We start from the raw sequence: 16,358 nt of genomic DNA, 5'->3' as shown, positions 1-16,358 counted from the left end.
AACCAAATTTAAAACCTCTTCACTTAGGAGACCTATTCCTAAACCTGCTGACTCATTTCAAAACTGATTTGAGTTTTAGCCTTTGAAGTCTCTTCCCTGTCAGCCCTTTGATTTCTTCCTTTCCATGTCTGTCTTTTCATTGAGGCTCTCTGAGGACTGCAGTGATCAAAGAGTGGGAAGTGAAAAGTAGAAGCAGTCCTCAGCTTATATTCCTTTAGGTACAGAGCTGGATGATTTACTCCTGGGTAGCTTTAAATCCAGCTGAGTGAAAAGACACTGGATTGAGAATCAGAATCTTGGCCCTATCACTCAGAGATGTGTATCCAGAGCCTTGGTACTCACCAGAAGGAATTCTTAGGAAAAAAGGGAACAATGACACAATTGGAGTAAAATTAGGTGGAAGAATGCCAGTAGGTGCTTTAAAAAAAAATAGGCTTGAGAGAAATAAAAAAGTCTGAAATAAATCATACTCTAATCGTTTCACGTTGCCCTTGGAACTGACTGACCCCTGCCTCTGTATATTAGGCAGAAAGAACGCTGTAAACTCAGTAAAAGAAACTGTTAGGACCTGGTAAGACTTTTAGGACCTAGGATGACGTTTTTATAGATAGAACTAAGGTTATAAAATCCACTTTTGTGGAGGGGGGTTGAGATCTTCTACAACAGACACACAGATAGTTTTCCCCTGCTGTGTTAGTGTGGGAAGACCAAGTAGAGGTTTCCCCAAGCTATTTTCCTCTCTGGAATTCAAATCATTACATATTCATGAGATTTAAACAGGAATCAAGACGGTGAAGTTCAATAGGCAGCTGAAAACTATTGCAAGGATCACGCAAAGCAATGCATTTGAAAGTGCCTGTAAATTACAGTGTGTATGCGTGCGTGTGTGTATATACAAACACACACATATACACACACACTTATACATATATTGGTTTGTTATTTTATTAATAATATCCGTTTAATAAATTAATATTTATTATATTAAGAAAGGATATATAGCTGGAATTTTATTTATCTTGAAGTTCATTAACTTCCCATACATTAAAGATGCTCCATTATTGCACTTTATGAAACTTCTCAAAATGAGCATATTTTAAATGTTTTTATTAAAGAAGTATAAGACAGTAGCAGGCAGTTTTTGAGCTAGCTTTCATAATATAACTTTTTAAGATATTAAAAACTAAATTCAGTTAATGTTAAGGTCTTTTAAAAGTCTACATAGAAAAGTCACAACCCGTTTATTGTACAATGTGCTAAGGAAACATCTAGGCCACATATACATTACATAAAATTTCTTCACAGTAAGTCTTTTTTTTTTTTTTAAGTCTTATAAGTCAATCAATCCAGCAAAAGGAGTTGAAAGAATAGTGGGAGAAGGAAATAATTGGTGTACTTGTCTATCTCAGATTCAAAGTTTTCTTTGATTTTATTGTTTCAAAATTCCAGGCATTTGTGAAGTGTCTAGGATGAGATTTCTAAGAAGGATATGAAACAAACATTATTTTGTAGGCTTTCCTTAATTGTATTTGATAATTGCTGGAGTTTATTCCACATTTCAAATGCTATTTAAAATGAGAAAAGATGAAGTTTTAAAATACCTGGGTCAACAGTTGAAGAAAAGTCTCTCTGAAAAAAGAAAAAGAAAGAGAAGAAATGAGGTAACAAGTGGCAGAATGTCAAATCAGACTCAACACAAATTGATCTCTCCCATTGCTAAACTTACTAATAATAAAGGGATAGAGGAAGTAGCCAACCAATGCATCAGCGTCCTTCCCTTTGAGAGGTCTCAAACTGGTAGTACAACACCCTAAAAGTCCTTTTACTCCACGTTAGCACGTGTTCTGGTTTGGACTTAATATGCACGATTGTAAGCAGTGCACACATAATGATCCTTGCACAGAGGATACCACTTTGGTTATAGAACACCTCCAAATTATACCTCATTAATTATACAGCTTTCATGACCCTTTAATTCCATCCATTTCAGGTTTATTTACAAGTGACCCAGAGATACCAAGTACATCCGCTTACAGTGCCAATCTAAGATTGGCTGAAGGTCAAATTGTCCAATTATCCTCACGCAAATGATGGATTTTACCCAGTACCAAATTTATTAATGCTTGAAAGCACACAGGTGTCAGGCAAGCACAAACCAAACACTTTTCCTTTGCAGCGGTCCAAGATTGTCCACATGACTTCCCAAATTCTTTTCTCTCTCAAATTACAATGGATTCTGTTTCAGATTCAGCATGTAAGGTTTTGATCAATGCCTGCAGATAAATTTTGGTTTGGAACAGCTCCAAAATTTATATCCCATTAATTACATGGTGTTTTGTAATGTTCTCCATCCCAACCTTCCAGAGATTTATTGATTCCAGATTTATTTACAGTAATAACCTAGACAGACCAAGGATATCCGGCTAAAAGCATTCCCTAGGTGAAGCCTCACTGTCATTACCTTTCTTCTAGTAAATAGCATCAGTATGTTTAGTAGCAGGTCTGTCATTAGTGTCTACTAGGGGGTTTGGCTCATCATCCCTTTCTTTCCAGGGTATCATCAGTAAAAGAAATGGTAGGTTAAAAGACCTCTTACTAACCTTTTCCTTCACGATACTGCAAAGAGTATTATCTTTGAATGATTTTATAAGCACTTGATTTTTTAATTTAGTTACACCAAGAATAATAAATTAAAAAGGGTATAGAAGGAAGCATTATGCCATTCATATTTAATGTAAGTTCACCTGCATCTTAACTAGTTAACTTGCCATGTTTTTAGAAAATCTGTGAGGAACGTGACTGTAGAAGTAGAAAGAGAAGGTGATTGATACCTAGTAATTGGATAAACAGTAGAGCTATCTTTTGTCTTTTGTTAACCCAGAATCCTTAAAGAGTGTGTACTGTATCCCTGCAGTACAGATTGAATTTAGATAACCTTGTTTGTCATTTGGAAGTAAAGTGGTTCTGTCACTGAACCTGGACCATGACTCAGAAAGTCTACTATGGAAATGATGGTTGGTTCTGGTAAGGTCCGCCCCAATAATTGATGAATAATTTCTTCATTTTTCTTTATACCCTGTCTTTATAGTGCTATTAATCCAGATTCTTGGAAAAACTCAGTGATGATGACTCTCACCAAAAGCAGATCCTTCACTTCATCCTATGCTGTTGCTGCCTCTAACCACGTAAAGGCTAAAAAGCAAAATCGACCAGGTAAGTAACTTATTGGAGAAAGAGCTCATACTCATTGAGCATGCAGTCGTGGAATGAACTAAGCTTCAAGTGTTGAAACACTCAGGTGTGCTTGGTTTGACTCTTCTAAAAAGCAAAAGCCTCAATAATCAACTATAATTACTTAAATTTCCACTTTATATGATGATACAGATTCTTTTAAGGTAGCTGTACCAACTGTCCTATCTTGAACTTATTGAATGAGTAGGAAATCAGTGTCACTGTTAAGGATAATCTCTGGAAGCATCATCTTATAATATAAAAGCTAATGAAGTACTTATCAAATTTCAATTTTATTTTTAGTGTCTGTTAAAAAAGAAAATTATTTTCCGGAAGTATGGTATTTATAAGTTCTAGGTAATGTTTCATTTACTATATGTATTACAATTTTTCAAAGAAATTCTTACTCTGTGTCACTCACCTCCCCCCAAACATAGAAATACAGAAAAGGAGAGGGATTTAAATTTGGAGAAAATACAATTCAGAACCTTTACGAGCCCTTTGAAAAAGCTCACACGCCAGCAACCAAAAGACCCAAGAGTACCGTGGGTAGGAGGTTTTCCTTCTCTTTCAAACAGGTACAGAATGAAATTTGATGTCATCTCTCCCATCTAGGATCTGCATGGGGTTTTCCACGATGGTGTCAGTGCACCCCTTGTGCTTCTAAGCATTAGCTTCTCCCTTCCCTCAAGCATCACTTAATAAGTACGTGTGGAGTGTTCACTATCTCTGACACTGAACTAATTTGAGGAAAGCGGCAGTGACTAAACCAGACCCTGTTCATCCTCTCACAGAATTCTCACTTACATGCTAGTCGGGACTATAAACAGATGGACAGCTATTACTATATACGTAGTGTGTTAAAGGCTATGATAAGGAAGTGAGGGAAAACTTTCAAATAACAAAAGAGATATAAAGACCCAACTTGGTGAGGGAAAGCCTCAGCAACTTAAGATTCTAAATGGCTGGCAAAGCTACCAAGAAGAAAGGGAGAGCCCTGAATGCAGAATGGGAGATGAAAGCAGGTCTGTGGACAGAGGCCATACGGGACCCAGGACCTGTGGTAAGGAGTTCAGGTATCAATGAAGTTTCAGGTAGGAAAGTAAAATGATTTGGAGGGAAGATTACCTCATTTAATCAGAACCTCTGCTGACTCAAAACTGAAATACAGTTTTTGTCAGATTCCATCTCCAAATTGGCCCCCTCCTTGAATCCCAGTTGAGAGTCTGGGTATCTACTCTGACCTCTCCTTCTTGGAATGTTCTAACTCCAAGTTTTCACCTCTCGGTATTGCAGAAAACTCGACTGAGATTTTCAGTAGCTCCCTGCTTAGCTTCTTAATCTTCAAGCAGCTCAAGAATTCCCCAAATGGCTCAAGGGGAAAGCTGCCCTCTTCCCACTGGGCTGTTAGACATTCAAGTTCTGGCTGCCATGGCAGCCCCAAACTCCAATGTTTGTGTCCTCAGCCTCATGACATTACTAAAAGCTCTGTTGGCTTGCCTTCCTAATAACTGCATCCCTCTGCCTGGATTCTTAACCTTTTGTTCCATGCCAATGGTCCGTAAATAACGCTCTGAATGGAAGAACGGTTCACAGGGTTTTGGCTCACCCTTCTGAGGGTCTCTTCTATTTGGAAACCTAGTCTCTCAGAATTGGTTTGCCTTCCCTCGATCGCTTTTTAAATTTTTAACTCAACTTTTCTATTTGTTCTCAAAGAAGCATGGATTTACCACAAACTACTGCATCATAGTCAGAAGCAGAAGTCCTGAAATGGCAGTGTTTCTGTAAGGGTTAGAGAACCAGTACTCACATTCCACTAATATTTCAAGAGACCACCTTGAAATATAAACTTAATTTTAAAAGGAAGGACTAACTTAAGGAAGGACTTCTGTTGTTGTTTCATACATCTAGAAAAGAAAATTTAGTACTTTCTTTCCCCTTTGATCACCCACTTTATACTGGTAACTATTCCTTGAAACCATTTAAGCACTGACTTGGCTTAAATCTCTACTGTTGAGTGTAGGAAGATACTTCCTCCACAAAGTACCATTTTATTGGCATTGCATTACTGAAAGAAACCATGAAAGGTAATCTGATTTTCCAAAAATTAATCTGGTCCTCTCTGCTCGTCAGAAATGTTCATTACTTTTTGTAACTTATAAGTCATTCATGACCTGAGGATTAGAATTGAGCTTTCACTAGGGTCAGGAACAGGACAATGTGGGCAAATACTTAAACTGGGATGGCACTGAGGGCAAATGCAGATGAGCTCAGGAATGCAGAGACTCATTTGGGACCCCAGCAAGGTGGAGGAACTGAATTTGAGCATTCCACATAAAACCTGAGACTTTTGAAGGGGCACTGAAGTAGTTTAATTCAGAAGGACCCCTTGGCTCCCTACAAAAATATGTACAGATAATTTTTGGAGGAAAGCATCACAGTTAAGGGCTATGCAACCCCAATATATCAAGTTCAAACAAATTGGAGCTTACAACCAAGATCACTGTAAGCATGCAAGAAAGCACCACGAGTTAGAGATAATAGAAGAAAAAACCCTGTACAGATCTCTAAAAAGGTTGAGTTATTTAAGTGCTAAAAAACTACTCAAATGTTTAAAGAAAAACATGAGGTCATAAAAAATAGCAATGAGAGAAGACATAATTGTAGGGCAGCTAAATGTCTTTTGGAAATGTAATCAGGGAAATATGATAGGTTAAATGGCATAAAAGACTACTGAAGGGAGAATTAGTAAACTAGAAGGCAGAGAATGTGAAGAAATTCCATGGAATGAAACATAGATGAGAAACTGGAAAATGTAAAAGACTTTAAGAGATATAGGAGAAGGAATTAGAAAGTGTAATATACATGATCATAGTTTTAGTAGAGGGTAGGGAACGTAAACTATTTGAGTAGAAGGAGAGGAAAGAGTAAAAAAAATTCAAACATAGACACAAAACAGTGAAACTACAGAACACCAACGATGAAAAGAAATCTTAAAGTTAGCCAGAGAAAAGATACCTTTTAGTCAGTCTGAGAGTTGAACTGTCACAAATAAAGGGTGTCAGAGCGCAGGAAAATATTTTCTTCAAAGTTCTGAGAGAATATAATAGTCAACCTAAAATTGTGTGTGGGGAAAATCTATCTCAGAAGACTAGGAATGAGTTAAAGATACCTTCAGGTAAGTCAAAACCTTACCACCTACCAGATCTTAACTGAAGGAATGTATGATGGATGTATTCTAGAAAAAAATATAATTGCAGAGAAAAAGTCTGAGATCTAATAAAAATGGTGAACACATAATTTGAAACCCATGATTCCATCCAGACAAACATTATATGTGTAAATAATAGTATTTCCAGCTCTGTGGGTATTTTTTAAAGATTTTTAATGGAAAGAATTAAGATATTAGACAATAATAATATGTAACCCGAGAGATGACGTATGAATTTGTGTTCTACATTCTTGTATAGCTCGGAAGACAGGCTCAGATAAGGAAACTGAGGCACAGAAATATTGAGTAACTTGCCCAAGGCCACACAATTAGTCCAGAATTCTTTCTTTTGTCCTAAAGTCTTACTAGAAAAAAAATTGAGGATGACAAATTAAGATAATTTAAAATTAGGATTTGGGGGGCTTTTCCTTGGCTGAGGACAAGATAATGAAAGGATTTGGTTTTCTGTCTCTCAGTTTCTTCATTTAGGTAATAAAATTAAAATTCTTAAAATAACCAACATGGTAAAGTCAAGAAGATAGAAATTTAGGGTTAGCATATTCACTGGAAATAACGGAGAAAATGATGGGACAGATGTGAGGAACAGCTTCATATCCTGTGTCCTGCCCCCGACTTCATATGCCTGCCCTCAAGAAGGGCAAAGTGTGAAAGGAAAAGAATGTCCACGGAAGATACCACCAAGGCAGATGGTAGAGATGAGAGCCACGGGAATGGCAAGAGCCTTAAAGTACATAAAAAAACTCCATCATAGATTACTTTGGAAGGGATTTTGCATTGTGCCATCTTTAGACTGCTGTCACAGCAGAGCTAAGTATTTATAAAATAACCTATATCCTATGCATGCTGAATTCAACTAAACAAATCCCTGAAAGCCTGCCAAAAGGGAGAAGAAGCTCCAGCAAGAATCAGAGAGCTGAAGTTCAATCATACTTCTCCCTGATCAGATGGGCCTTTCTGTTTGAAAGCTCGTTTCCCTGCATAGATGGCAAGGTGGGGTTGATTTCCTAAGTAGGTGTGATGTAAGTGACAGTGGTTGCCACCCAGTTTTCAAGAAAACTGTGGGAAGGGGCTGAGAAAAGCCCCTTTATGTGGCAAAGAGTCTAAGGAAATGGAATTAAATAAAGTGTGCAGAGAATCTAAGGAGGAAAATAAGAAGCAGGAGGCAAAAGAGGTAGGGGGATGCAAGCATAAACTGAAAGAACAGAAACACTGGAAGATAAATGACCTGTTTCCAGACAGGACTAATGAAATCTGTTCTTTGCGCAAATCAAGTAAACAGTGTGTCCTCTGGCTCCATCAGTCAACATTCATTTAAACAGTTGAAACGCGACCAATTATTATGCAGTTACTGATATAAAATAAATGGATGAAATCACATAGGAATCCTTTGATTAAAGCCTAAAAATGGGAGATTTAAATAGAATTTGCATTTTCAATCTTGCTTTTCTATTATGAGTCACTGAATATGTCGAGATGCCTTTCTGTCATTCTGCTTTTATAATCTAATTTCATGCTTATCACATCTGCAGCGAGTAGTCCCTTTCCAGATTCCTGTAAGTTTTATGGTTCTTATCATCCTATTACAACTATTACAGATATCTCTACACCTACAAGTTAGACTGAGTTTTGCCTATGGAAAATTTAAAGTGAGAGAGAACTTTAATTATGGCATTGTGATTTTTTTTTATCTCTATACTTTAGATACTTTTTTGTTTTGGAAAAATATTAGGGCTGTCTATTTTCCTGTGGGTGTGGAAAAGAGGCATGTATTTATCAGACATACTAGTCCCTTTCTCGTTCAACTAAAACTGAGTTTTACAACACAAACACATGGATTCACTTAAATCATTTCCCTCCAGTATTATTTATCATCTCCTTTTGATTGCCCAACGTTCCTTGTGTCTTGATACACATTTTCTCCTGTTCTCAGGAGCATGGAGTTAAAGCCGCAGTTACTCAAAGGAGTTGGTACTTTAGAACTTTTTAAAGTCATATTTTAAATTTTTAAATGTTTTAATTTTCAGTATTTCACATTAGGGTGGTCTGAATCATCCAAAAGTTTGTATTTCATGTGCCGCGTCTTTTTCCTGGAATCTCTTAAAATTATTCAAATAGAAAGTGAAGATAAATATGTTTGAGAGTGTGAGTATTCATCAGAGTTCCTTCACGTGTGTGTGTGTGTGTGTGTGTATGTGTGTGTATGAATGTATAGATGTGTGTGTGTAACAGAAGGTTGGGTGAGACTTCAAAGGTCATAAACTTCATCTCTCTAACTTTAGACATGATTATACTTTAAAAAACCTTAGATAATAATTGGTTTTGAAGACTTACAAGAATATGCTGTCCCTGTGAAATAATTTTATTTGCAATCTCTCCTTTCTAGAAAGAGTATTTGGTTATTATCTGCACTTATATCTCTCCATCTATTCGAAGACTAATACATGTAAATATATGGCCATTTCCTACGGCATTCCTAACCCTTTCTGTTTTTAAAACTTCAAGTAAACCATGATAAGGCACACTGTTGAGAAATAGTTTGGCTTGAGAAAAAAGAAATTTATATGTTTATACCTTTATCTTCTCACCTACAGAATAAAAATACCCCCGCTCTTCACGGCGTTGCCAAGACCCTTGCTTGTTAGGAGCGTTCAAAATATTTAGCCTAATAGCCCTGCAAAAGCAAAGCGCTTTTCCTCTGTTATAAGGTTTATTTTAAATTTCATCCCAGGCCGTGAGTCCGGAGTCTGAAGTTCTGCTTATTTGTTTAAGTTTAGTTAATCCATGAGTTCCAAGAACTCCAATCATCGAGTGGATTTTTCAATTTGTGTTTTCAGAGTGAATTGCGCATCTCTGAGAGGATCAGTTGGCGGCTATTAAAACTTAGCAATGAAGAAAATCACTCCTCTCGTAAATTACCTTCAGAAAATATATTGTGTCAAGACAGAAATGGATGGTGTTCCCACGGGCTTTCAACGACTCTTAAAAAGTGGTAGAAAAGGATCCCCAAACTCACAGTCAGTTACCAAAATAATTAAGGAATTGCCTAAAGCAATTTCATTGCCTGATTTCATTTCATTTGCTTAACAGTAGATTGTTCATCCAGGCAATCATGAAAATTAGGAAGCAGGTAGCTGTTCAGAAGTATTTTCTCTCTTTTCTTCAGTTTTAGTGCGGGCTGCCTTCTCTGTTTGGAGAGAGTAACTTCAAAAGACAGCATCCCGTCCTCAAACCTCAGCACTTGGCAATCAAAGCCAGCGTTTTGTAAAATGTTCACGACCGAGAGTAAACGCAGTTTGGCACAAATGTCCACACTTATCATTTGAGCTTGAGGCCTATTGTTTGATCTGAAATGGATCATATTCCATTGTTAAATGTTTCCTTCAGAAACGATGCGGATCAAAGTACTGTTTGATGCACAGAAAGTAGTTTCACTGAAAACATGGATGGTTAACAAAGCCAGTTGCCTCTCAAAAATGCATCTTCTTCCTTAACATATTTTAAGCAACCAACGCCTGCTAAAAAACTCTGCTCCAGATACATTAATGTTGAAAGCAGTGGCAGATCCCGTTGCTGCTAAAAACCTCACAACCCAAGAGAGGGCAAACACATGAGAAATTGTTAACCATTGATATCATCAGGTCAGAATGCCAAGAAGAAACAAAAATAGGAGGAGAAGATGTTATCCTTCTGCAGAAGACAAATATCATATCATATCACTTTTATGTGGAATCTTAAATAAAAGGGTACAGATGAACTTATTTACAAAACAGAGTCACAGATGTAGGAAACAAACTATGGTTACCAGGGGTGAGTGGGGGAGGGATAAATTGGTAGATTGGGACTGATATATACACACTACTATATATAAAGTAGATTAATAATAACCTGCTGTTTAGCACAGGGAACTCAATACTCTGTAATGGCCTATTTGGGAAAAGAATCTAAAAAAAGAAAAAGAGTGGATATATGTATACGTATAACTGATTCACTTTACACCTGAAATTAACACAGCATTGTAAATCAACTATATGCCAATAAATATTTATTTGTTTTTATTTTTGGCTACGTTGGGTCTTCGTTGATGCGCGTGGGCTTCTCTAGTTGCGGCAAGCCGGGGCTACTCTTCATTGTGGTGCACGGGCTTCTCACTGTCGTGGCTTCTTTTGTTGTGGAACATGGGCTCTAGGCACGTGGGCTTAGTAGTTGTGGCTCTCGGGCTCTAGAGCTAAGGCTCAGTAGTTGTGGTGCACGGACTTAGTTGCTCCACGGCATGTGAGATCTTTCTGGGCCAGGGATCGAACCCGTGTCCCCTGCATTGGCAGGCAGATTCTTAACCACTGCATCACCAGGGAAGCCCTAATAATTAAAAATAATAATAATATCCTTCTGTTTTGAAGTTACTCCAGGACACCAAGGCTTTAACTGAACTTGCCAACATTGCCACTGATTTTTCATGATGATTCATTCCTCGCATTCCATGCTGTGGAGATGCCCGCACTGTGCATCCTGTCTTCAGATGGTGGCCCACAGAGGAGATTGGCCCAGTGGCCTGAGTACTCTCCTGGTCCTTACTGAGTTAAAAGGAGTCCAAGGTGAAGCTTAAGAGTTGCAATTTTGGGCGCGCCTCAGGCTATTGCAACGTCATGCTGGTGTCTGCTGCCTCAGGATTGCCCTGCGTTCCGTACCCCTCCCTCCCCCCGCCCCCCCCCCACCCCGGCCTGAGTGAGCCAGAGTGCCTGAATCAGCTGCTCCTTTAACCCCGTCCTGTCTGAGCAAAGAACAGACGCCCTCAGACGACCTACACGCAGAGGTGGGGCCAAATCCAAATCTGAACCCGGGAGCTCTGCGAACAAAGAAGAGAAAGGGAAATCTCTCCCAGCAGCCTCAGGAGCAGCGGATTAAAGCTCCACAATCAACTTGATGTACCCTGCATCTCTGGAATAACTGAATAGACAAAAAATCGTCCCAAAATTGAGGTGGTGGACTTTGGGAGCAACGGTAGACTTGGGATTTGCTTTCTGCATCTAATTTGTTTCTGGTTTTATGTCTATCTTAGTTTAGTATTTAGAGGTTATTATCACTGGTAGATTTGTTTATTGATTTGGTTGCTCTCTTCCATTTTTTATATATATATAGATATAGATATTTTTTTCTTTTTCTCTTTTTGTGAGTTGTATGTGTACGCTTCTTTGTGTGATTTTGTCTGTATAGCTTTGCTTTTACCATTTGTCCTAGGAGTCTGTCTGTCCGTTGTTTTTTTCTTTTTTTTTTTAGTATACTTTTTAGCACTTGTTATCATTAGTGGACTTGTTTTTTGGTTTGGTTGCTCTCTTCTTTCTTTCTTTTTTTTTCTTTTTAACTTTTTTCTTTATAATTATTTAAAAAAATTTTAAATAACTTTATTTTCTTTCTTTCTATTTTTCTACCTTTTCTTCTGAGCCGTGTGACTGAAAGGGTTTTGGTGCTCCAGCTGGGTTTCAGGCCTGTACCTCTGAGGTGGAAGAGCCGAGTTCGGACATTGGTCCACCAGAGACCTCCCGGCTCCACGTAATATGAAATGGTGAAAGCTCTCCCAGAGATCTCCACTTAACGACCAGCAAGCGACAGTGCTGGACACCCTATGCCAAACAACTAGCAAGACAGGAATACAACCCCACTCATTAGCAGAGAGGCTGCCTAAAATCATAATCAGGTCAAAGACACCCCAAAACACACCACCGGTTGCTGTCCGGCCCACCAGAAAGACAAGATCCAGCCTCATCCACCAGAACACAGGCACCACTCTGCTCCACGAGGAAGCCTACACAACCCACTGAACCAACCTTAGCCACTGGGGGCAGACACCAAAAACAACGGGAACTACGAACCTGCAGCCTGCGAAAAGGAGACCCCAAACAGTAAGTTAAGCAAAATGAGAAGACAGAGAAACACACAGCAGATGAAGGAGCAAAGTAAAAACTCACCAGACCAAACAAATGAAGAGGAAATAGGCAGTCTACTTGAAAAAGAATTCAGAATAAATATAGTAAAGATTATCCAAAATCTTGGAAATAGAATGGAGAAAATACAAGGAATGTTTAACAAGGACCAAGAAGAACTAAAGAGCAAACAAATAATGATGAACAACACAATAAATGAAATTAAAAATCCTCTAGAAGGAATCAACAGCAGAATAACTGAGGCAGAAGAACAGATAAGTGACCTGGAAGATAAAATAGTGGAAATAACTACCACAGAGCAGAATAAAGAAAAAGAATGAAAAGAATTGAGGACAGTCTCAGAGACCTCTGGGACAACATTAAACACACCAACATTCAAATTATAGGGGTCCCAGAAGAAGAAGAGAAAAAGGGACTGACAAAATATCTGAAAAGATTATAGTTGAAAACTTCCCTAATATAAGAAAGGAAACAGTCAATCAAGTCCAGGAGTGCAGAGAGTCCCATACAGGATAAATCCAAGGAGAAACATGCAAAGACACATATTAATCGAACTATCAAAAATTAAATACAAAGAAAAAATATAAAAAGCAACAAGGGAAAAACAACAAATAACATACAAGGGAATCTCCATAAGGTTAACACCTGATCTTTCAGCAGAAACTCTGCAAGCCAGAAGGGAGTGGCAAGACATATTTAAACTGATTAAAGGGGAAAAACCTATAACCAAGATTACCCAGCAAGGATCTCATTCAGATTTGATGGAGAAATTAAAACCTTTACAGACAAGCAAAAGCAAAGAGAATTCAGCACCACCAAACCAGCTTTACAACAAATGCTAAAGGAACTTCTCTAGGCAGAAAAAACAAGAGAAGGAAAAGACCTACAATAACAAACCCAAAACAATTAAGAAAATGGGAATAGCAACATACATATCGATAATTACCTTAAGTGTAAATGGATTAAAAGCTCCAACCAGAAGACATAGACTGGCTGAATAGATACAAAAACAAGACCCATATATATGCTGTGTACAAGAGACCCACTTCAGACCTAGGGACACATACAGACTGAAAGTGAGGGGATGGAAAAAGATATTCCATGCAAATGGAAATCAAAAGAAAGCTGGGGTAGCAATTCTCATATCAGACAAAATAGACATTAAAATAAACACTATTACAAGAGACAAAGAAAGATACTACATAATGATCAAGGGATCAATCCAAGAAGAAGACGTAATGATTGTAAATATTTATGTACCCAGCATAGGAGCCCCTCAGTACATAAGGCAAATACTAACAGTCATAAAAGGGGAAATCGACAGTAACACAATCATAGTAGGGGACTTTAACACCCCACTGTGACCAATGGACAGTCACCCAAAATGAAAATAAATAAGGAAACATAAGCTTTAAATGATACATTAAAGAAGATGGACTTAATTGATATTTATAGGACATTCCATCCAAAAACAATAGAATACACTTTGTTCTCAAGTGCTCATGGAACATTCTCCAGGATAGATCATATCTTGGGTCACAAATCAAGCCTTGGTAAATGTAAGACAATTGAAATCATATCAAGTATCTTTTCCGACCACAACGCTATGAGACTAGATATCAATTACAGGAAAAAATCTGTAAAATATACAAACACATGGAGGCTAAACAATACACTACTAAATAACCAAGAGATCCCTGAGGAAATCAAAGGGAAAATCAAAAAATACCTGGAAACAAATGACAATGAAAACACGACAACCCAAAACCTATGGGATGCAGCAAAAGCAGTTCTAAGAGGGAAGTTTATAGCAATACACTCCTACCTCAAGAAACAAGAAACATCTCAAATAAACAACCTAACCTTAGATCTAAAGTAATTAGAGAAAGAAGAACAAAAAAATACCAAAGTTAGCAGAAGGAAAGAAATCATAAAGATCAGATCAGAAATAAATGAAAAAGAAATGAAGGAAACGATAGCAAAGATCAATAAAACTAAAAGCTGGTTCTTTGAGAATATAAACAAAAATGATAAACCATTAGCCAGACTCATCAAGAAAAAAAAGGGAGAAGACTCAAATCAACAGAATTAGAAATGAAAAAGGAGAAGTAACAACTGACACTGCAGAAATACAAAGGATCATGAGAGATTACTACAAGCAACTCTATGCCAATAAAATGGACAACCTGGAAGAAATGGACAATTCTTAGAAAAAGCACAACCTTTCGAGACTGAACCAGGAAGAAATAGAAGATATAAACACACCAATCACAAGCACTGAAATTGAGACTGTGATTAAAAATCCTCCAACAAACAAAAGCGCAGGACCAGATGGCTTCACAGGCAAATTCTATCAAACATTTAGAGAAGAGCTAACACCTATCCTTCTCAAACTCTTCCAAAATATAGCAGAGGGAGGAATACTCCCAAACTCATTCTATGAGGCCACCATCACCCTGATGCCAAAACCAAAGATGTCACAAAGAAAGAAAACTACAGGCCAATATCACTGATGAACATAGATGCAAAAATCCTCAACTAGAATACTAGCCAACAAAATCCAACAGCACATTAAAAGGATCATACACCATGATCAAGTGGGGTTTATCCCAGGAATGCAAGGATTCTTCAGTATACGCAAATCAGTCAATGTGATAAAGCATGTTAACAAATTGAAGGAGAAAAACCATATGATCATCTCAACAGATGCAAAAAAAGCTTTTGACAAAATTCAACACCCATTTATGATAAAAGCCCTCCAGAAAGTAGGCATAGAGGGAACTTTCCTCAACATAATAAAGGTCACATGTGACAAACCCACAGCCAACATCATTCTCAATGGTGAAAATCTGAAACCATTTCTCCTAAGATCAGGAACAAGACAAGGTTGTCCACTCTCACCACTGTTATTCAACATAGTTTTGGAAGTTTAAGCCACAGCAATCAGAGAAGAAAGAGAAGCAAAAGGAATCCAAATCGGAAAAGAAGAAGTAAAGCTGTCACTGTTTGCAGATGACATGATACTAAACATAGAGAATCCTAAAGATGCTACCAGAAAACTACTAGAACTAATCAATGAATTTGGTACAGTAGCAGGATACAAAATTAATGCACAGAAATCTCTGGCATTCCTATACACTAATGATGAAAAATCTGAAAGAGAAATTAAGGAAACACTCTCATTTACCATTGCAACAAAAAGAATAAAATACCTAGCAATAAACCTACCTAAGGAGATAAAAGACCTGTATGCAGAAAACTATAAGATACTGATGAAAGAAATTAAAGATGATACCAACAGATGGAGAGATATACCATGTTCTTGGATTGGAAGAATCAATATTGTGAAAATGACTCTACTACCCAAAGCAATCTACAGATTCAATGCAATCCCTATCAAACTACCACAGGCATTTTTCACAGAACTAGAACAAAAAATTTCACAATTTGTATGGAAACACAAAAGACCCCAAATAGCCAAAGCAATCTTGAGAATGAAAAACAGAGCTGGAGGAATCAGGCTCCATGACTTCAGACTATACTACAAAGCTACAGTAAGGTACTGGAACAAAAACAGAAATATAGATCAATGGAACAGGATAGAGAGCCCAGAGATAAACCCACACACACATGGTCACCTTATCTTTGATAAAGGAGGCAAGAATATACAATGGAGAAAAGACAGCCTCTTCAATAAGTGGTGCTGGGAAAACTGGATAGCCACATGGAAAAGAATGAAATTATAACACTCCCTAACACCATACACAAAAATAAACAGAAAATGGATTAAAGACCTAAACGTAAGGCCACACACTATAAAACTCTTAGAGGAAAACATAGGCAGAACACTCTATCACATAAATCATAGCAAGATCCTTTTTGACTCACCTCCTGGAGAAATGGAAATAAAAGCAAAAATAAACAAATGGGACCTAATGAAACTTAAAAGCTTTTGC

The 16,358-nt window shown here is 37.6% G+C and overlaps 1 protein-coding gene across 3 annotated transcripts in view; it reads left to right on the top strand.

Annotated features, from left to right (window-relative positions):
• Positions 1-16,358, top strand: part of PDE3A (phosphodiesterase 3A) — a 315,361-nt gene that overhangs the window by 258,696 nt on the left and 40,307 nt on the right. For all 3 annotated transcript variants that reach the window (XM_033867001.2, XM_073788979.1, XM_019936637.3), the window contains one exon: positions 3,089-3,213. In XM_033867001.2, the coding sequence (XP_033722892.1) occupies positions 3,089-3,213 (125 nt within the window). The remainder of the gene's footprint in view (positions 1-3,088; positions 3,214-16,358) is intronic.

This window comes from Tursiops truncatus, chromosome 11, assembly GCF_011762595.2.
Source record: "Tursiops truncatus isolate mTurTru1 chromosome 11, mTurTru1.mat.Y, whole genome shotgun sequence".
Classification (NCBI taxonomy): domain Eukaryota; kingdom Metazoa; phylum Chordata; class Mammalia; order Artiodactyla; family Delphinidae; genus Tursiops; species Tursiops truncatus.
This window is presented reverse-complemented; position numbering and strand designations above follow the sequence as displayed.